Source organism: Camelina sativa, chromosome 17, assembly GCF_000633955.1.
Source record: "Camelina sativa cultivar DH55 chromosome 17, Cs, whole genome shotgun sequence".
Taxonomy (NCBI): Eukaryota; Viridiplantae; Streptophyta; class Magnoliopsida; order Brassicales; family Brassicaceae; genus Camelina; species Camelina sativa.
The window spans coordinates 17617960-17641012 of NC_025701.1; the positions used below are offsets into that span (position 1 = coordinate 17617960).

Here is a 23053-nt window from a genome sequence, read left to right on the forward strand (position 1 = left end):
TTTGATAGTTGAATTCTAATGTTTGCAGGTGACTCTTCCAATATGATAGGAAGCCAAGTAGTCACCCTCGGTGTATCAAGATCTTGGTTTCGGACTATATACCAAGTGTTCCCATCTGTTGGAGCTTGTTGAAGAATAATAAATCCTCAATTGCTGATTTTGATCCAAGGTAAAAAAGTGTTTTTATTTCTTTTAAAGGTTAAGATATTTAGGTGAAGTTAGTTTTTTTCTGGGATCTCATTGTAGATTGTTAGGTCTGCTAATTCGCATATTACCAATTCAGTGACTCTTGGTTCCAAATTCGTTTTGGTGGTCATAGTCTTCTTTAGTCATGGTTTGGTTCTAAGCGAGTAAGAATCTCTTTCCAATCTTCTCTGTTTTTACTCTTGTGGTTATGTACCTCTTCACATCTGGAGTTTAGTTAGCTTTGTAGGAATCTGTACTCACATGTGATTTTTGTTCTTTGGATGTGTTTTGCAGTGTTCTTCACGAAGTGGTCAACAGAGCAGACGATGGTGGAATCACACCTCTTCATAATGAATGTAGAGATTCTCTAATTGAAAAAATTAATTCTGTAGTTTTGTTTTCACTTTGGCGCTTTGGTTATACATTGTAGGTGCTGGGGGTACACAACTCTCCATTATGCTTCATGTGATGGAAACACGTAGTGTTTTGTTTCATTTGGATCATATATGAATTCATTTGACATTTGTTTTCACAGCTATTGATCGATAAGGGGGCCTGTTTTAGCTGCCATGAACTCCAACGAGTTTGTTCTTCTCTCTATTTCTCCGCCTGTAAGATGGCTGCAAGATAGGAAGCCAAAATCACATCTGCTTTGAAGTCCCAGATTGAATAGCTACAACAAGAGAGGGATGGATTTCAAAGGATGGTGATTGAAAACCAGGTTTGTAAACACTTGAAAGTAAGAGTTTTACCATTGCTTATGACCGATTCAATTTTATTATGCTGACACTCTTTTATTTTTCCCACTTACAGTTACTATAAGGTGATCTGCTGATGGTATGAGTGGAGATCTACTAGGGCTGCTTCGGTTTCTTTATTACTTGGTTTGGTGAAGAAATGTACCTTGTTTTTCTTTATGACTTGGTTGGTGATTCAAGCATTTGTATCTTTTGGGANGAATCTGTACTCACATGTGATTTTTGTTCTTTGGATGTGTTTTGCAGTGTTCTTCACGAAGTGGTCAACAGAGCAGACGATGGTGGAATCACACCTCTTCATAATGAATGTAGAGATTCTCTAATTGAAAAAATTAATTCTGTAGTTTTGTTTTCACTTTGGCGCTTTGGTTATACATTGTAGGTGCTGGGGGTACACAACTCTCCATTATGCTTCATGTGATGGAAACACGTAGTGTTTTGTTTCATTTGGATCATATATGAATTCATTTGGCATTTGTTTTCACAGCTATTGATCGATAAGGGGGCCTGTTTTAGCTGCCATGAACTCCAACGAGTTTGTTCTTCTCTCTATTTCTCCGCCTGTAAGATGGCTGCAAGATAGGAAGCCAAAAACACATTTGCTTTGAAGTCCCAGATTGAATAGCTACAACAAGAGAGGGATGGATTTCAAAGGATGGTGATTGAAAACCAGGTTTGTAAACACTTTAAAGTAAGAGTTTTACCATTGCTTATGACCGATTCAATTTTATTATGCTGACACTCTTTTATTTTTCCCACTTACAGTTACTATAAGGTGATCTGCTGATGGTATGAGTGGAGATCTACTAGGGCTGCTTCGGTTTCTTTATTACTTGGTTTGGTGAAGAAATGTACCTTGTTTTTCTTTATGACTTGGTTGGTGATTCAAGCATTTGTATCTTTTGGGAATTTGATAGAATGATTCTATGTAAAATGTATGTTTTATAAATTTAATGTAGTATTAATTTTATTTATGAATCAATTTGCAATTTATATTTTATGCATTATAGGTTTCAAATAATTGAAATATAGAACATAATAATATACATTACAACAGCATTATCAAAATGAACAAAACAATATTTTACAGCACGAAATGTTTGCTATAAAAACAAACATAATAGCACAAACTAAGCGCTAGTTAATAATATTAAATAGCGGAGTATTAGCGCTATAATAGGTCAATCTACCATAGCGCGTAAAAACTGCTACAGTAGGAGGGGGTCTACTATAACTCCTCATTATACAGCGTTTTCAAATGCGCTACGAAAGCCCTTTAGTAGCATTTTCCGTGTGCTAGTAATGTCCATATTTCTTGTAGTGAATTGGGTCCAGCGATACAGATTCTTGGTATGAGAATTGTTAGAGACAGAGGTGAGAGACTGATTCACTTGTCTCAAGAGAAGTACATTGAGAAAGTACTTAAAAGGTTTCACATTGATAAGTATAAAGCTGTTGTTACTCCTCTTCCTACAGACTTTAGATTGAGCAAAAAACATAGTCCAAAACACAAAGTTGGAGAAGGAAGATATGGTAAGGGTTCTGTATGCTTCTGCAATTGGTAGTTTGATGTATGCCATGGTCTGTACAAGACCAGATATAGCTCATGCTGTTGGTGTTGTTAGTCGTTTTGTCTCCAATCCTGGAAGAAAACACTGGAATACTGTGAAGTGGATTTTGAAATATCTTCAAGGGACTTCTGATTTGAAGCTTACTTTTGGAGGTGATAATGCATTGCTTGTTATTTATACTGATTCTAATTTATCATGAGATGTTGATTCTAGTAGTTCTACTTCGGGTTACTTGGTAACATTTGCGGGTGCAGCTGTTTCATGGCAGTCAAGATCGCAAAAGTGTGTTGCACTTACTACCACTGAAGCTGAGTTCATAGCTGCAACTGAAGCTTGTGAGGAGTTGTTGTGGATGAAAGGTTTTTGTGAAGATATCGGTTTCAAGCAGAATAAGTATGTGATGTTTTGTGATAGTCAAAGCGCAATTTGTCTCGGAAAGAACTCTACATTTCATTTGCGTTCTAAGCACATTAATAGGAGGTATCATTGGATACGTGATGTGGTTGCTTCTAAAAAAGTAGAACTTGAAAAGATTCATACGGATGATAATGGAGCTGATATGATGACAAAGTCATTGCCAAGGGGGAAGCTTGAAGTTTGTCGAGGGATAGCCGGGATGGCTGTTTCCTCGACCTAGTCGGAGGGGGAGTTTGTTGGGTTTTCCTCCTAGTGGAGAAACCATTTGGGTTTGGTTAACCAAACCTTAAATTGGGCCATTATATTAGTTCATGAGATTAATATTGGGCTTTAGGTTATGAGACACTATATAAACACTTTTAACCTGATTATTGACATAAGGAAAAATAGAGAGAAGAGAGTTGATTTTTGGATCTAGAGAAGAAGAGAAAAACAAAACCTTTAGGGTTTGGTGTTTTGCACGTTTGGACATTCAGACGAGCTCCGATCTGGCTGATTTTTGGAGGGTAGCTTCGCGACTCAGTGTTCTACATATTTGGCGGTGGAGATCTTGTTTCAACGGTTGGTTTGTGATAAATCTGAGTTTTAGCATGGCTGGTCGTGTCTAGAATTTCTAGATTTTTCTGCAGCATCTGTCGTGAGTGTTTTTTAGATCCAACGGTGAGATCTTCTCGGTTTGAGCTGAAATTTTGCAGAGTCGTTCTTGAAGGATTTGTACGGTGGAGATCTGAATAGGTTGCCGGAATCTTAGTGAATCTAGGGTCGTTTGGAACTGCATATTTTTTACCTTTTTTTGTTCTCTCTCTTGTATTGTTTTCTTATTGAGATTGCTACTTGTAGCCTTAGTCTCTGGAGAGGACGTGGTTGTACTCAAATACATTGGTGATAGTGGAATTTTGAGTAGACTACGGTCCCGTGGGTTTTACTCCTCGCATTGGGGAGGTTTTCCATGTATAATTATGTGTCTCGTTTATTTTAAGCTTTGAAGTTTTTGCTACCAAGATTATTATATTTTCCTCACAGGTTCACATAAGTTAGGGTGAAACTTTATTCCGCTGCGCAACTGTGCATTGTTTCCCCAACAACTTGTGCCAGGGGTCATCGTTAAGACAATGAGATGAGAGCATTTCGAAAGAATCATGCAAACACATGGATGAAACCAGTCGCGAGGATGATTCCAGAGGCGAACGACCTGACAATGAGGAAGAGAGATTTATCCGGTTGGAAGGCGGAAACTGAATGAGCAAAGAACGGGAGGCAAACGCCAATTAGGCTGGTTGTGAGGATTGAGAAGATTGCTATGAGTTTGAGATCAAATGCTCTGGTTTTGTCGGTACATGTGTTGTCAGACTCGGGTTTGCACTCTTTGTCGGATTCGGACAGAGCTCCTGGGAAATGGGAGATGGAGATGATGAGGAGGAAAACGCTTATGGCCGCAGAGAAAGTGACAGGAGATTTAGCCATCATGATCTCTTACTTTGTTTTCTCTGGAAGTTTAAGCAGTGGCGGACCTACGTTAAGGATGGTGGTGGCAAGTGCCACCAGTAACTTTGAAATATCTAAAAAAATTTACACTAAACAAAGTTATTTAAGTGGCAAAGTGGTTTAAGTTTGCTTTAAAAACCCTTGAGGTAAGGGGTTCGATTAACATGTACAACGAACTGCCCCCACTAATATTTTATGCTGGTTCCGCCCCTAAGTTTAAGTATGGAATAGATAAGATTTTGTCTTCGTCTTATATAAGGGGAATAGGCTTAAGGACTCTTCTCAATCAAAGAGAGTGTCGAAATTACTTACTAATCAGTGTCTACATGTTATCTTATTGAATTATACAACGTCTCGAGTATTTTAGACTAGGCCTAGGTCTGTTCTCGATATATTTCATATAATGTATTAATGTCATATATATTTCCCAGACCCCACTTAAAAAAAAGAAGATCGTGATAGTTAAAACTAGTACTATGAATTATGAATGATTTAAATTGATGAAGAAATTTGCACTTTCGGTTTCTGTAGTTTGTTTTTGACCTTTTGTGAGGAGAGCGAATCTTATAGCTTAGCCAAACCTCTTGTATTTTTTTGTGGTCTGCGGATTAACACAAAAAACAAAGTTTCAGCGTAAGTGGGCCTGGTCCAATGTCATTATACAACAACTTTGCCGTTCTATCATATGTATCGAGAGGATGTGTACGTAAACGTAATAGATGCTAAAGCACAAAAAAGAATCTAACCGATGCGATTGTTAAACCAATAGAGGCCCTCTTTGTAAACAAGGTTTACTTCGTTTTCTCTTTCTGATTGTGTTTCCCTTGTGTATGTGTGTGTTGGACTTTACAGTGGGGTTTCTATGTACTGCTTCTTAGGTACTTGGTTTTTTTGCATTTTTGTGTAGTGTATCCAGGGACATTACAATGATTTGTATGCATGAGATTGTAAATTTGGTTTAATATGTAAAATCGTTTGCATTATACATTTTAAGATATTCGATTAAAATGCATCCATATACACACCACAAGTTATAAATATTATTCGCAGATTTTCATGTGTCTAAACCAATTTTTGGTTTATACGATTGATTAAGCATTGTCAAATAGAAATCGATCATATCACTATATCAGATTAAAATAGACAATTATGTTGACCTTTTTTATTAATATTATTATATGAAGAAAATATATATTCGGGTTACATCTAGTTTAAAAAGTCATAATCATTCATTGAAGGAGTAGGAGCTTTAGCTTTAGGACACTTGCAATGACATTTATTCATACGTCCTTTATGGTCCATACATTCTTTGATGAGTACTTCTTCTTCTAAATCTATCATTGAAGGGGAAGGACTAGGAGGGCATTTACCCATATGTCCTTTATGGTCCATACATTCTTTGATGAGTACTTCTTCTTCTAAATCTATCATTGAAGGGGAAGGACTAGGAGGGCATTTACCCATATGTCCTTTATGGTCCATGCATTGGTTGTAAGCTCCTTCTGAATCCATCATTATTGAAGCAGAAGGAGAAGGAGTATGAGCTTTATGCTTTGGACACTTGCAATGACATTTGATTTTATGTCCCTCATTGTCCATACATACGTTGTTGAGTGTTTTTTCTGAGACTATCATCGAAGGAGAAGGAGTAGGAGATTTATGACATTTGCCTTTTTTATTAGCCCCTTCTTCTGAATCTATCATAGAAGGAGAAGGAGTAGGAGATTTATGACATTCGTTTTTTTTATTGACCTCATCTTCTGAATCTATCATTGAAGGAGAAGGAGTAGGAGATTTATGACATTTGCCTTTTTTATTGACCCCATCTTCTGAATCTATCATCGAAGGAGAAGGAGTAGGAGATTTATGACATTTGACTTTTTTATTTACCCCATCTTCTGAATCTATCATTGAAGGAGAAGGATTAGGAGGACATTTGTTGACTCCTTCTTTTGCATCTATCATTGAAGGGGAAGGATTAGGAGAACATTTTCCTATACATCCTTTGCCTTCCCTGGCCTCAATTATTATGTTTTGACCTTCAATTTATTTTAAGAAAAACAAACATGTCAAATTAATTAGTATACTACATATCTATATATACGTTTTTGGAAACATTTATGAAATAAATCCTCAAGTGTAAACTTATTTACAATCATGCCATTAGCATTAAATATTTTTAGTTTTAATTTATAAATATGATTTAATTATATTTCTCTCTCTTATAAAGGCCCAAGTCCATTAGCATCAAACTAATACTTTTAAGAATAACAAAAGATTTAACATATTTTTATGTTTTTTGGATTGACAATTCCTATGATATAAGCTTCCCGATTTTTTAAACAATTAATCCCCCCCCCTAATCGCAACTTTCCTAAACAATTGGAATCACTACCTAACCATTATCATTAAAGGCTCTTATATACTTTAAGTTAACAAAACTCACTTAGAATAAACTCTGACTATGTAAAGTAATGTACGCCAACGTAAAAACATTTAGATGGTTCATTTGATCTACCAGATCCTATAGTGTATAATTTCATGTTTTAAATGCATTTACTAAATTAAAAATAAAAATATAACATGTAAATGTAAAAATTTCTTGTGGGTTACTAAAGTAATTTAAGTAAATACTAAATTAAATGCTTATGCAAAAGAATTGTTTTAGAATAATTTTAGTTTTGAATATCACGGTTATATAGTAGGACAAATTTTGGGATGATATATATATATATATATATATATAAATTAAAATACTATTAATATGGTGTTTATCTTATTATTATTTTATTAACACCATTAATATTAGAATATTAAAAAATTTAATTAAATTACGCTTATGTAAACAAAAATGTCATGCAATAAATCACAGATTAAATCCTAAAATTAACAATCTAAATACAATTATAAGATTTCAAACACTAAATAAAATCAACAAACAATTATAGCTTCAAATTTAAAAGTTTTGGGTCAAAAAAATATTACTCCGCAGTATACCACGGATGAAAATCTAGTGTTTCTAAAAATTAGAGTAGTTAGAAACATTAAATCAAATATTGTAGGTAACATCGTGACATAGAAGAATCCTCAAAATATTAAATTCATGAATATAATGGAAACATAAAATCTAAGGGAAAATCTTCAAAATGGTAGATTTTATCACAAACTACTAAACATAAATTACAATTCCACACAATTCGTATAATTGCTCAAATTATGCAAAATCTTGGAACCACTTCACCATTAAAATGAATTACCAATGAAAAATTCACGTTTACTTACAAGAGAAGAGCAACAAGAGGGAGAGAAGAAAAGCCATCATAAAGGAAAGGTTGGTCATAGCTAAATAATGTTTGTATAATTGTATCTGAATGCTGCTGGATGAGTTAGGTTTAGTGAGAAAACTAGCTAGTCTTGAGTTCAATTATATAGGGGATGGAAAAACAGCTTTTCACTTTAATTGAAAATTTACATTAAATTTGATATTTTATTTACAATAGATCTTCATTATTATTTTTAATCATGAAATTTATTTTAATGATAAAATCCAAGATACAGAACCTATTTTTACACAAATAAAATCATGACATTTATGTAATGATCCAATCCAAGATACAGAACCTATTTTTTCACAAACAAAACTACTACAATATATATCTTAAAATTGTGGTTTACCTTTTCCATCAGGCCTTTTGGGCATTAATTTATATATGAAACTTTTTATCTTTAATTTATTTGAAAAAATACTTTAATTTAGTATTATATTTTACCAATACAGAATAGACTTTTTCCTTTGGTTACAACTCTTTTTCTTGTTTAATATATAGAGAACATTACAAGAAAACAGGACATTTACGACTACGATTGGCGACTAAACCCGTGGTCACCAAATTTAGTGACTATATAACGACTGTTTAACCACTACTTTACAACTGCTAAAAATTAGTTGTAAGTTAGTTGGTTGTTACCGATTGAAATGAGTAGTTGGTTCAGTAGTCGTTAATTAGCAACAACTTTACGACTGAAAGACAAGAAAGTAATTTTGTCAGCTAATAGTAGCTAATTTGGCGACTACATGGGAACTACTGCAGCGAGTCGTTAATTTTGCTACTAATATACGACTACATCTGTTAGTCGGCCATTTGGCGACTACTAACCGACTAATGAGGTGAGTCGTAAACATGTCGGCCAAAAAGAAACACGTTTTATTCGTTTGTGGGGTTGGTAAGCTTTGTTTTTTTGCGACTGTTAGTTTGAGTCACATCACAGTCGTTAAATAGTCGGTAAGTAGTCGCCAAAAAAACTCTATATATACCAGACCTTCGTTTCTTATTTCATTCACACCACAAGCAAGAGCATTAATAAGAAACAAATCGAGAGTGAGAAAAAGAAAATTCGAGAGTGAGAAAAAAAAATCGAGAGTGAGAAAAAAATAACGAGAGTCAGAGATCTTTAATAATGGCGGGAAGTTCTAATTAGAGTCATTTTCGGGAGTGGATGTAGAAGAGGCTTGATGAAGTGACGGGAAATTTCACGGAAGAGTTCAGCACCGGGGTAGAGGATTTCATGGCTTTTGCGAATAGTCAGCGTTTAGCACAAAATAATGGTGGTAAGTTTCACTGCCCTTGTGATAAGTGCAAAAATGGTAGGCGTCTTCCGGGGGGTACAATTTGGAATCATCTTTTTTGCTATGGGTTTATGCCAGATTATTATGTTTGGTATAAATATGGGGAAGAAATTAATATGAGCATAGGAACGAGTTATGTAGATCCGACGTTTATAAGTGGGAATGAAGAAGTGGGTAATGTGGTAGGAGATAGATATGTGGATATGGTGAATGATGCATTTCGTTATAACATAAGTTTAGATGATAATTATCATCAAGATAATTATCATCAAGATGGTAGTTATCAGAATGTCGAGGAACCGGTACTTAACCATTCCAAGAAATTCTACGACTTGTTAGAAGGTGCAAAAATCCATTATATGATGGTTGTCATGAAGGCACTCACAATTATCCCTAGCTGCTAGAGTCAAGCAAAATAAGGCAGATTATAATATGAGTGAAAAGTTAGTTGATTCGGTTTGTGAAATATTGACTGATTATTTACCAGAAGGAAACTAAGCTACTGGTTCACATTATGAGACAGAAAAATTGATGCGCAATTTAGGCCTCCCATATCATACAATTGGTGTTTGTATTAACAATTGTATGATATATTGGAAAGATGACAAAAGAAAGATAAATGTTTGTTTTGTGGTGCACAAAGATGGAAGCCTCGGGAGGGCTGACGTAGAACCAAAGTACCATATAGTCGTATATGGTATCTGCCTATTGCTGATAGATTGAAGCGAATGTATCAAAGCCACAAGACTGCAGCTGCAATGAGATGGCATGCCGAGCACCAAACAAAGGAGGGAGAAATGAATAATCCTTCTGATGCAGCGGAGTGGAGGTATTTTCAAGAACAAAATCCTCATTTTGCCGAAGAACCCCGTAATGTGTATCTTGGATTATGTACTGATGGGTTCAATCCATTTGGGATGTCTCGAAATCATTCTTTATGGTCTGTGATCTTCACGCCATATAATCTACCCCCTGGTATGTGCATGAATACCGAGTATTTGTTTCTTACAATTCTGAATTTTGGGCCAAATCATCCGCGAGCTAGTCTCGATATATTTCTCCAACCTCTTATTGAGGAGTTAAAAAAGTTGTGGTCTACTGGAGTTGATGTGTATGATGTGCCCTTGAGTCAAAATTTTAATCTAAAAGCAGCGCTGATGTGGACGATCAGCGATTTCCCGGCGTATGGCATGTTATCTGGATGGACAACACATGGTAAATTGTCTTGTCCTGTTTGCATGGACGATACAAAGTCTTTTTATCTACCTAATGGAAGGAAGACATGTTGGTTTGATTGTCACCGGAGATTTCTTCCTCATGGTCATCCTTTTAGGCAGAATAAAAAAGACTTCTTAAAAGGTAAAGACGCTATGAGAGAGTAACCATCTGAGTCTTTGACCGGTGAGCAAATTTACTCTGAGAGATTGAATGGTGTGAATCCACCAAAAACGAAGGACGTCGGTGGAAATGGTCATGAAAAGAAGATGCCAGGATATGGGAAGCAACACAACTGGCACAAAGAAAGCATATTGTGGCAGCTGCCATACTGGAGGGACCTCAATCTACGACATAATATTGACGTGATGCATACAGAGAAGAATTTTTTGGACAACATCATGTATACTCTTATGCGTGTGAAGGGTAAATCAAAAGATACCATCATGTCAAGATTGGATTTAGTGAAGTTCTGTTCTCGGCCACACTTACATCTTGATAGTAGGGGTAAAGCACCTTTCCCGGCATATACATTGACAGACGAAGCCAGAACAAGCTTATTGGAATGTGTGAAACACTCAGTTAAATTCCCAGATGGTTATTCGTCAGACTTAGCTAGTTGTGTTGATATGGAAAATGGAAAGTTTTCAGGCATGAAGAGCCATACAAAGCCAGATGGTACGTATGTCGTTCGCAAGGCCGAGAAGATCTTTAAAACTTATGAGAAAAACTTACAAGCTAAGCTATCTGAGATCGAGTCAGATCCTTCACGAGTTCAGGAGCTCACAGCAGAAGATTATACGGCCATCTTTCTTCAGGTAAAGTTACATTTCTCACAATCTATATTAAAGAGTCTTTAACTTTATAATTCTCTATTTACAGTTTCACCCTTTCTTTTCTCAGTCCACTGAGAAGGATTCACGAGGTAATATTTTTGGCTCGGAAGCCTCAAGGATCATCTTCAGGATCTTCTCAATGGCAACAGCTATCATCAACAAGGAAAGTCGTCATCGTTTGTAGCATTACAAGAGCAAATGAAGGAAGCTCATCGTATCATTGAAGAACAAGTTGCCTATAATACAAAACGTGAAGAGATTGCTGCTTGTGAAGCAGAACATTCCAAAGTTGTGGCTGATCAAAAAAATAAGATAGAGCGCTTGGAAAAGTTCATGCGCAAACTTGATCCGGCCTTTGTCGAATTCCATGAGTCTGAATCAAGTGATGCATCCATCGACTCTCCTACATAAAGAGCATCTCCTCCTTAGGTTAATTCTTAGGCTACTTATCTCTCTCTATTTCTTACTCTAATGAACTTGGCAGTTTGGGATGATGTGTTGTTCCTTGTCACTTAAGAGAATCATAGTTTTAGGATTTATCATTCTGGTTCTCTCTTTTGGTTGTTTTAAATATGGTTCTCTCTTTTTGTTATTGCTAATGAGGTGTACTAATTACAATTATGGTTAACTTTTGGTCATTAAAAATGCAAATTTTAGGGCTTTCTTTTATTATAAATTCGAATTATAAACAAAACAAAAAAAAAGATTCTGGTTTTTAATCCCTATAGTCTTCAAATAGTCATTAAATCTGGCTTTACATAGTCGCAACACAGTCATCAAATAGTCGCAACACAATCTTCAAATAATCGTCACATAGTCGCTACATTTAACGACTATATCACAACTATTCTCAAACTAATTTCCTTCACATCGCATTAATCGTTAAACTGTCATCAAATAGTCGTAAATGTTTACTGACTACTTTACGACTACATGTACACTACGACTGCTCACAGTTTTATTAATCGTAACATCGTCACCAAACAGTCGTCAAAAGTTACGACTACGTGGATTAGTCGTAAAGGAGTCGCTATTTACCGACTAATTTACGACTGAATTTCTTACCGACTAACGTTTTACGACAACAGTGATTAGTCGTAACGTAGTCGTAATATATGAATTAGGGACTACTAAGCGACTATTAGTGCAGTCGTAAATTGCATGTTTTCTTGTAGTGGAAGACTTTATTTTCAGTTATAAGTCTCATAAAACAAAAGTATTATAGTAATCTACAGTTTTTAAAATTGTGTTTTACTGTTTTATATATATTTAAAAACAGTTTTTAATTAATTTGTATGAAAATATACTTGATTTAAAAATGGTAAAAAGGCAAAAGTAAGTAAAGTTGTTGATTAAAAAAAAAAGACAAAAGTATATTTCTCGCTTCTGCTATAATTCATATCTAAAATTTTACTTGAAACCTCGAGCCCAAGATGAATATATGAAGTTATGAACTCCTCCAGAAATCCAGTAAAAAAAACCATTCATGATCCATCCACCAAAAACATTGATCATATTGGAATTTTTAGATTTTTGAAGATCACATACCATACTCAAGATTTGGATGGCTTCACTTAAAAATAAAATTTAACATATCTAAATCCATAGACGACCTAAGAACAAGGATTGCATCGATTCAAAATAATTGCACCTCTTAAGAATGTTTTTATCATTCATTTGTTAGATATAGTTAACAACTGGTTTATAATGAATTACTTAAATGAGACATTATTCTTTCAAAACAGCTGATTTTATTAGAAAAGTTGTCGATGGATACAAAGTGCTTAATAACTCATTGATAGTCGATTATAACAATGAAGATTTTAACATAATTTAATTTGGGCAGTTGGGCACATTTTGGCCTGGTTTACGACACGCACATTTATCATTTATGCAACATGCCCTACGATAATCAGAGCATAACATGCTTCCACACTCGAGGTATGTATCGCATATTCCTCCATGATTCACATCGATGGTTTCTGTATTCATCGCTGGTAATGATAGACACTTGCAAGTTCCATTGTCGCAGTATCCTAATACTGGGCCTCTCTGACAAGATTGTAAGCCGTGACACTCAGAGTTTACGTCGCATCGCTTCGCCTTTGCAAGATCTTCTCCTGCATAATATGAATAATGTGTTAGTTCAAACAGTAAAACAAATGAGATCGACTTCTCTTTCATACGAAAAACTTATATATGTTCTCACACAAGCCTTAAGATGCATCTAAAACATATAGATAGATTTCAATTGCATACAATTTTTTTTATCCAAGTTTCTTTTAACAATATAGTTATATGTTATTTTTTACTAACTAAAGTGAGAAATGAAAAATATAATACTTACGAAAGACAACGAAAAGAAGAGTAACAAATAAAAACAGCTTTAACGAGACATTCTTCATTTTTTAAGTATATGTATTTTTTTCTCTTTGCTTTCAATGGTGAAACTAAGCTATTCCTTATCTCTATTTATATATAGTGACATTTAGCAATAAAAGCTAATATATAATTGGAGATTTCTTTCTAAATATTAAATTCTAATTGGAGATTTAAACTTTATATTAGCTTTCTTTATTAAAATATAGACAAAATCTACTAAAATAATAAAATAAAAGCTAATCTATAATTGGAGATTTCTTCTTAAACTTTAGTAAAGAAATCTCCAATTATATATTAGCTTTTATTTTATTATTTTAGTAGATTTTGTCTCCATTTAGCAATAAAAGCTAAAATAATAATATATAACTGGAGATTTCTTTCTTTCGCTACTTAAATTTTAAATTTTATATTTTTATCTAGAAAATATTTTATTATTTTAAACTATGACTATTTACTATTCTTAAACGTAAATAGATTCTTTACTATTGTAAAAAAAAAAAAAAATTGGATGGTGGAGATGCTAGATATCGAACGATTAAATACCATCTATTGATTTATTTAAATATTAGTAATTTACATGAAGTTTCATATTAATATAACATCCTAGATTCATTTTACGTTTTGATTCTGTTTATAACTATGGTATTCTAAACGTACGTAACTTACTTAAAACGTATGTAATATGGTGGATTATATTAGTATCATTGTTATGTCGCTATTCAAATTCAACTCCGCATCCGCATAACTTAGATAAGATAGTTTTATTTACATTATTAGCTATTACACAAGATATATGTAATATGTGCCCATTATTTGATGTGCAAAAGATAGAAAAAAAGTCAATACATCTATTTGTAAGCTCCACTCATTAAGCCCACTTGGCCATGACGGACATGCCACCAGCACCAAGCAAAACGGCGGCATATGACTTTAGTTGAAGCTTGATGCTCCTCTGCATTTTTGGACCCATAAAATCGGCAGCTAGAAGGTCGACTAAAGCCATGTAGATGAGTAATCCAGCCGAGGAAGCGTTGAGCAACCCAACTGTTATAAGCGAATCAGGGCTATTCTCTTTGTATGTTTTAGATAATGCCATCCCTAGAGCCACTCCAAAAGGCGTCGTCACCGCGAAAAAGAATGCCATCACCGCCTTTTTAACCCACCCGTACTCCGCCTACATATATATGTACTACCAAGTTCTCATCATATGATTTCCATATCAATTCTTTCAAAAGCAAAACTATTTTTAAAGAAATGAAACCAGAATGGATAGGAGTAAAAGGAAAGGAGGAATTCACCTGGAGGATGCAACCACCGAGACCCATGCCTTCGAACATTTGGTGGAAGCAAAGAGCAGCAACGAGACCTTTGATGGTGCAAGTATTGTTAGTGGCTCCTACTGATAGTCCTATCACTATCGAGTGTACCACTATTCCTAGCTCCAATACCTGTTCCATTTCATTCATTTTAGTTACTCACCTATCAAATCATAATTAGTTTACATGGTTGTCACTAAAAAAAGGATGAATCATATATAATTAGTGGAATAAATTTAAACAAAAACTGACATATATAGCCTTCCTATGTGAATCATCAATTTCGATCACTTGTAGAACTAAGTTATAAATTTTCCACTTTTACCACAAGTTTATAAGTTAAAATCAAGTTTAGAGTTAATTATGTAAAGTTTGAAGAAAAATAGAAAATAACGAGATCAGTGAACGGGGGTACTAACGATTGCAATCACACGATACCGTAGAAGCTGTAAATAAGAACCAAGCTCCTTATCATTCTCTCCATGACTATGACTATGACTATGACCATGACCATGACCATGACCATGGCCATGAGGAGATGTCACTTGCCCCATCTCTTGGTCAGGAGTTTCAGCTGATGCCACGTCAGCACGTAGATCTTTCCTTCCTGACTTGGTGAAGACGCTGGTGGTAATAGAGTCAACCATGAGTGTGAACACTGCGGAGATCATGGCAACAAATCCGGTGAAAGGAAACTTGTGCCAGGGGTTATCGTTAAGGCAAGGAGATGAAAGCATGTCGAAAGAATCAGGCAAAACGTGCATGAAACCAGTGGAGAGGATGATTCCGGAGGCGAAAGATTTGACGATGAGGAAGTGAGATTTCTCGGGTTGGAAAGCCGGAACTGACCGGGCAAAGAACGGGAGGCAAACACCGATTAGACTGGTGATAAGGATTGAGAAGATGGAGATGAGTTTGAGATCTAATGCTTTCTTTTTGTCGATACATTTGCTATTGGATTCGGATTCGCACACTTTGGCAGATTGAGAGAGAGCTCCAGGGAAATGGGAGATGGAAAGGACGAGAAAGATAGCTATGGCGGCATAGATATTGACAGGAGAGTTAGTCATCATTCTCATTGTTTCTTATGGATTTGTTTTGAGTTTGGTACAAAGTATACTTTGTCTTAATCTTCTTATAAGAGAAGACTAAGCCTTGATCTCAATCAAAGTAAGTGTCGACATTACTAATAAATGTCAACATGTATTGTTAAGAAAATACTGAAATACACAACCAAGTCCAATTAACTTATTCTAGCCAAGGGGCAAGAGGCATGTTCTCGACACACACCTGATTTATTTTAATAGGTTCTCACTTACAGAAATTAAATAAATCATACTAGTTACGTAGTTCTTGGATAAAGGATCAAGAAATACAGTTTCATGATAATCACCAAAAATTTAATTTAGATAAAATAAACTAGATATTCACCCGCGGTACACCGGATGACTATTTTTTTAATAAAAATAAAATGTTATTTGTTTTGTAGATTAATTATATATATAACTAATATTTAATTTGTATTTTTTAAATGTACAACTTCACAAATATATATATATATATATATATATATATTTATCTTTACAAATATATATATATTAGTTAGTGTAGAAAGTATTTTGTTTGAGGTTTATTGTTTTATATTATAAGAAATAGGAACTATAACATATAATTAGATAAGTATTGATTTATAGAAGGAAAATAATGTGTGTGCTTATAGAAATAATTCCTATTGTTTTGTATAATTAGAAATTTAATATTAATTAAATTAATTATAAACTTAATACTTAATGTTAAAGGGAGTAATTCCTATTCTTTTGGAAATTTTATTAGGATGGAAAATCTTGTTTTCCAAAATTAAAATTTAATTTTAATTACCAAAAATTCGGATATTTCCTTAATTACTGAGATTGATCTTACCAAATAATATTTTAAAAGGAATATTTAGTGATTCAGTTAAATCTTTGACAACGAATATTTAAGTTACCAAATCTGACTAAATTGCTTGATTTCCGATATTATAATATTTCCCTAACGAAATTATAGTAATTAATTATGAGTAGTATATATGGAAAGAATTAAAAACGCAGAAATTATATATATGTAAAGTTGTAAACTAATTTACAGAAAATGTGTACTGTATATCATACATCGACTAAATATTTTGGAATATGGTTCATAATCACTATAAATATGTGACTAAATATGTTTTGAGTACAAATGAGCAGGAAGCTTGATTTATCAGGTATCCAAATTTAACAGTTTAATTTGGTTATATATTTGAGAATATTTAAACTTTTAAAAAGTAAACATATTATAATATATTTACGTTTTTTTTAAAGTTTAAGATATTATAAATATTTAAATTTTTATAGAATGTTTAAATTATTATAAATATTTGAACTCCGTCGAAAGTTTAAAATAGTATAATATATTTAAAGTCTATAAAATATTTAAGTAATATTAATATTTTTACTCTTCAAAATTTTAAAATATAAAAAAAAGTTTGAGTTAAACCCGTTAAAACATGTATTTTTATTAAACTATAAATTAAGCCATGGAAGCGGGGTGTGTTTATCCTCTTACAAAATTACTATCCGATATTGCGGATTGTCTATTCTCTTACAAAACTACTATCTACTATTGTGGTATGTCTGTTTCCGTGAAAAGTTACATTTTACAAACTACTTACTCTATTAGGATTTTCAGTTTACTGTATAACCCAAATATACAAATAAACACTATATAAATAAATAAAAAAAAGTCAAAAAAAACTATATTACAAAAATACAAATTACAAAAAAAAAAATAACTAACAAAATATATAATCCCGTGTTGTAGCACGGGTATATCACCTAGTACTAGAATATGACATGTGCTAAAGCACATGTTTAAATTCTTTCCATTTGTATATTTGGTAATTTTTATTTAAAATATTATATATATGATTATTTTATTTGTTTTAAAAGTCTTTTTATGGATGGAAAACTATGCCATGAAATCATATACTGAATATGATTTATGAATATAACATCTATTTTGTAAGATATATTCTAGTATATCTAGATTTTAACCCGCAGTATAACACGGATTAAGTTGTGTGTTAAAAAAATTAACTTTTGTTTATTAATTTTATTTGATTTATTTAGTATTTAAAATTATATATTGTATTTTGATTGTTAATTCTACGATTTAATCTATAGTATAACGCATATTAATTTTAGGACCAAATATGTAACGTATGTTTGTCAAAATCATCGTAACCGAGAAAGCCTACCAAACAACATTATTCCAAACTTAAATTTAATCCGAGAAATCATATTTTTGAAATTTTAACCCGTGCTCTAGCAAGAAATCATATTTCTTGAATTTTTTTCATATTATAGTGACATATTATTGATCCGTGCTATTACAAATCAAATTAGAGTGTTCATAATTTTTAACTTTTTGATTTATCATATATTTATGATATTCTTAAAATTATCAAATTAAACTATTTTTAAAGATTCCAAATTAAATTATTTAAAAAGTTTATTATAGTATATAAAACTATACAATTAACAAAAGAAATATATGAAATAAATTTAAATATTTAAATTTTAACCCGTTACTTAATCAAAATTTTCTGATAAAGTAAATTAAGATTTTATTTTTTAGTATAATCGGAAATCACTTGTAATCTGCGGAAGAATGATTAATTTCTGAGATTTTTTTGCCTATATATGGTTAGTTAATTTTTTTTTGAATATTTTATTTTACTCTTTAGAATATATTTTTAAGAAGATCCTAATCATAAATCTATATAACCTATCAAATAATTAATCCATATAACCTATCAAATAATTAATGTTAGTTATAACCTATATTTATATGGTCTACCAATTTGAAGTCATCTACTTCCGTTTTATTAAAAATGGATGATATGATAATGAACTAATAAAATTACAAACTTATCACACAACTTATAAAATATTTGAATAGTACAAAATGTTTAGTCAACAAATATACGGTTTTTTCTTTCGAAAATCATTGTTACATAATAAGTCAACAATGATCGGATTTATATTTACATGATAGTATTGATACATTTGTATAGTTTTAGGATGATGATATGACCTTTTGATAATTTTTTACTTACAGTATTAATCTATGTAGTTTTTGGATATTTAATTACATGTCGGCTTTACACATTTTTTATATGAAGAATGATGTTATATGGGTTCTTTTTAATCATTGTACTATATAATGTACAAAAGGATAAGCAAGCCACACTCCATAGTCCATATGTACGTTGTGTACGTTTCTTTTTCAAGTACATGACCTGATAGGCTGATACAATAATGAAAAACAATTATAGAGTATCTTTCGTTAAAAAAATTATAAACCCTAAGTTGACTTCTAACTTTTTTAAGTTGCTAATCCATATGGAGGAGGAATGTTTAAATAAATAATCATTGATGTGATTGTCATTGAAGCAACTAATTAAAGCTATAAGCAATTTGATCACGGTTAATGGTTTTCTGGTTTTAATAGTTCTTGAGGATGATCAATTAGAGGCTGTGACAACCTATCCCACGGATCCCATTAGCTTTCCGCTAGCTGTCCCAACGGACCGTCCGTGGATTCTGCTAGCCCTCCGCTAGCCGTCACAACGGAGTCCACGTTAGTCCTGTAGGACATCGATCTTAACTCATCACTGTAGATATCCAAATCCATCAGTAGGTTATTGGTGTGTCAGGCGTTCCTCGAATCTTGGTCCCCACCCTTTAAGAACTTTTCCACAGGACAAGCTGTCCACACCTCCTACAGGGGCTCCACCTGCTGGGATTCCCACATCCGGAAGCCTAGCACCACGGCCTCTCGGGCACCGACACCGCCCGCACTGACCCCAGCGCTTATGGTCCTATCAGTACCACCACCGGCCACACTCATGGACCCCTCCTAGAAGTCCTGCGACTCGCCAACACCCTCAGTTGTCACACTCTGCTCAACCGACTCACTAACTGTTGGGCCTCTGCCCCTACCACGACCACGACCACAACGGCGTCCCCGACCACGTCCGCGTCCACGACCAGCAACAACTCCACCCTTAACCATCTGCACTACCCAGAACAGAAAGCTAAGTACACAATTCAAAACCGCACACCAAACACACATCTTACCGTGGAATCTCATGAAAGGCTCGAACAGGATGATACTAGGACTCCATACCACACGCAAATTGACTAACTACTCATAATCAATTCCATCCACTTAACCATCCTAGAACCTTAAAGGCTCTGATACCAAACTGAAACACCCCGGCCCGTTTTCTTTTTTGTTTAAATACAATATATATATATATATATATATATATATATATGTATAATTAAGCATCTCATACTACTTAATTAACCAACCCAAACCACAACTCATCATTAAACCAGAAATAACCATTAAGCACAGCGGAAACATACCAATAATACAAAACCAATACACATCAATACAATAACACTTCTAACCATCCTATCCAACAACCTAGCATAACTCTATCCATGTTCCAACATAAACAATATAACCAACAACACACAAACGAGACCCTAGATCATCCTCCTCCTCATCGCCATGATTCCACGTCACAAACCTGCACACCACAAACAACAATTGAGATGCGTAAGTATTATCACAAATACTTAGTGAGGCAATCCTCCCATCTGCTGGGCTATACACACAAGCAACTGAGATTCCCATGTTTAACAAACAACAAACAAACACAACAAACCAGGAAAAATCACGAATCATACAAGTTGGTGTCGACCGACACCAGAGTGGTGTCGATCGACACTAGCCCAAACATGGCGTCGACCGACACTAACCTGGTGTCGATCGACACCGACTCTGCAGACGCGTTCTACTCGAAGCCGATCATCGAATCTCCGTTTCCAATCACCTCCAATCCGTTCCAAACTCACCCAAAAACTTCAGGAACCTATAAGAACCATAACACAACCACTAAAAGCAAGAACAACACCACAAAACACAACCAATCAAGCAAACAAAGGATTCTCAGGCTTAGATAAGCCATGGTCATGCACTCACCTCTTTTACAGGAAGTTTCTGACTCAAACTGACGAATCCAGCACCCTAGAAGGCTTCCCCTTCGTTCCTAGCACAATATCTCTACTCCACAGGAACAGATCTCACCAAAACAGCTTAGAATCTCCAAATCCCCTCAAGAACACTCTCTCTTCTCTCTTTTCTCTTTAGAACGGCCAAGACAACTCCTTTTCACGACCTAGGTCGAGTTTTCCCTTATATACATGGTTTAAACAACCCAATTAAATCAAACCAAATCCAAAACGACAATTAAAAACAACCTGGTCGAACCAACATCGATGGTGTCGATCGACACTCTCCTTGGTGTTAATCGACACCCCTTCCCAATATCCAGAAATTGATTTGCGGGTGTTATAGAGGTTTTGAGCTTAGCTTGATGAGAAAACCATGCACTTAAGACTCGTACGGGTAATGACAGACTAGTGAAGTTAGTGTAACCAACAATATTCTATAAAATCCCAAACTTAAAAGACAAACAAAAATAGTAATTAGGTGAATATGTTTTTTTTTTTTTGTGGTATCGAACAACAAAATAATTTTAGTGATGTAGACAGACCTTCGGGATCAGAAGCCCATTGTTGACATACGGTTCGTTGACTTCATGATTCGTAAGAACGTACTTCGCTGACTTTACATCGACTTACTGTTCATAAACATCACTCTAGAATACGACATCCTTTTAATCAAAGTTATTAGTCGTGTTCATTTCGAAGCCGTGCAACCACCGTAAATAAAACAATCAATTATCCAAAAAAAACCATCTGATTCGTTGCAACGACGATCTAGAAAGACATAGTATATTCGAAATATGTTATGATTGGTATATGGATGGATCGTTCTAAAGTTTTAGTTGAAACGGTATATGATTGGTCCAGTGGCTTTGCATAAAATTTTAATACTAGCTAAGCTAGTTTAGAAACGTACATTACATAAACACATGCCTTACATATATTGGAGCTTGGTCTTGTGGGCGTTTGAGTCAAAACTTAAAAATTATATGAAGAATAAATTTTAAACTATCATATCTCAATATCCAATAATGCCGGAGGGTCGTTAAAAGTCAATGGAAGGATTGGGGTGATAAGATGAGATGACTCATATAAGCTATGAGTTCAAAAAAAAAAAACCTATACATTACAACTAGCAAACTTGGAAATAAAAAGCCGATATAACCTTGCGTTGTTTGAAAAGGCACCATCAACCAAACGAACGGACAATTATGAAAATGATTCTCCATCTTTGTTTTTGATTGAAGGGTGAATTACTCAAATGTTACTCATTTTAGGTAATATTATCAGAATCTACAAAAAAAATTTTTATTACTAGAATGTTTCGGGTATTTTCAAAATATCCAGCGTGCCTCTGTTTTATGTTACCGGAAAAAACGTTATTACAAAAATGCCATTGCCACGTCAGACGCCACGTCAGAAATCGCTGACGTGTAACCATAACTCAGCCGTAACGCGATACAGAGTATGTTGCGGCTGAGTTATAGGTATGTTACGGCTGAGTTATCGGAAAAACATTTGAGTAAGAGTGGACGGCTGACTTATGAAAATCTGGCTGAGTTATGCTAATAAGTCAGCCAAGCGTTATGGCTGACTTATTAAATTTGGCTGAGTTATGCGCATAACTCAGTTGTAGTAATGGCTGAGTTTTCACCTGATGGTTGAGTTGTCAAAATTTTGGCTGAGTTATCGCTACGACACGGTTGAGTTGTCAAAATTTTGACTGAGTTATCACAACGACACGGCTGAGTTGCCATTTTCCGACTGGCTGAGTTATGAAAAATGGCTGACTTATGAGATGTAGTTACGGCTGAGTTATGGTAAAAAAACTATAACTCAGCCGTAATAGGCTGACTTATCGACAAGTCAGCCGTTTGACGGCTGACTTATTGGCAAAAGATTAATTACTAGAATGTTTTTCAGTTACGGCTGACTTATCAAACGATACGGCTGAGTTACATATTTTCAGTTCATGAAGCGGCTGAGTTTGGCAGCAATTTTTTTTGCTTTTTAATTACTGTAATGTTTTTCGTGTTGTGGCTGAGTTTTAGTTAGGCTGAGTTATGGTATTGTTTCATGGCTGATTTGCCACGTCGGATGCAGCATCCATGTCAGCATTCCATGTCATCATCTTTTTCTCCGGAAATACGAAACGT

At 34.2% G+C, this 23053-nt stretch overlaps 2 protein-coding genes and 2 long non-coding RNA genes across 8 annotated transcripts in view; 2 read left to right on the top strand and 2 right to left on the bottom strand.

Moving 5' to 3' along the window:
* Positions 1 to 1135, top strand: part of LOC104757519 — a 2320-nt gene extending 1185 nt beyond the window's left edge. Inside the window, exons 2-6 of one of the 5 annotated variants that reach the window (XR_762443.2) lie at positions 50 to 169; positions 247 to 350; positions 481 to 542; positions 722 to 907; positions 1000 to 1135. This is a non-coding gene — a long non-coding RNA (uncharacterized LOC104757519). Of the gene's footprint in view, positions 1 to 49; positions 170 to 246; positions 351 to 480; positions 908 to 999 lie in introns of all 5 variants that reach the window. The other 4 variants (XR_762437.2, XR_762440.2, XR_762439.2 and 1 more) reach the window with 4 other exon arrangements.
* On the top strand, positions 1158 to 1922 carry LOC109130006. Its single transcript, XR_002036166.1, has 2 exons — positions 1158 to 1617; positions 1710 to 1922. It is a non-coding gene; the product is annotated as an uncharacterized LOC109130006 (long non-coding RNA).
* On the bottom strand, positions 5577 to 7801 carry LOC104757520. Its single transcript, XM_010480265.1, has 2 exons — positions 7700 to 7801; positions 5577 to 6456 (listed from the first exon to the last, which is right to left on the bottom strand). The coding sequence occupies exons 1-2, from the start codon at positions 7755 to 7757 to the stop codon at positions 5624 to 5626; spliced, it is 891 nt and encodes a 296-aa protein (XP_010478567.1). The 5' UTR covers positions 7758 to 7801; the 3' UTR covers positions 5577 to 5623.
* Positions 14202 to 15962, bottom strand: LOC104757522 (probable zinc transporter 10). The gene is made up of 3 exons (XM_010480268.1): positions 15213 to 15962; positions 14776 to 14925; positions 14202 to 14651 (listed from the first exon to the last, which is right to left on the bottom strand). The coding sequence occupies exons 1-3, from the start codon at positions 15870 to 15872 to the stop codon at positions 14346 to 14348; spliced, it is 1116 nt and encodes a 371-aa protein (XP_010478570.1). The 5' UTR covers positions 15873 to 15962; the 3' UTR covers positions 14202 to 14345.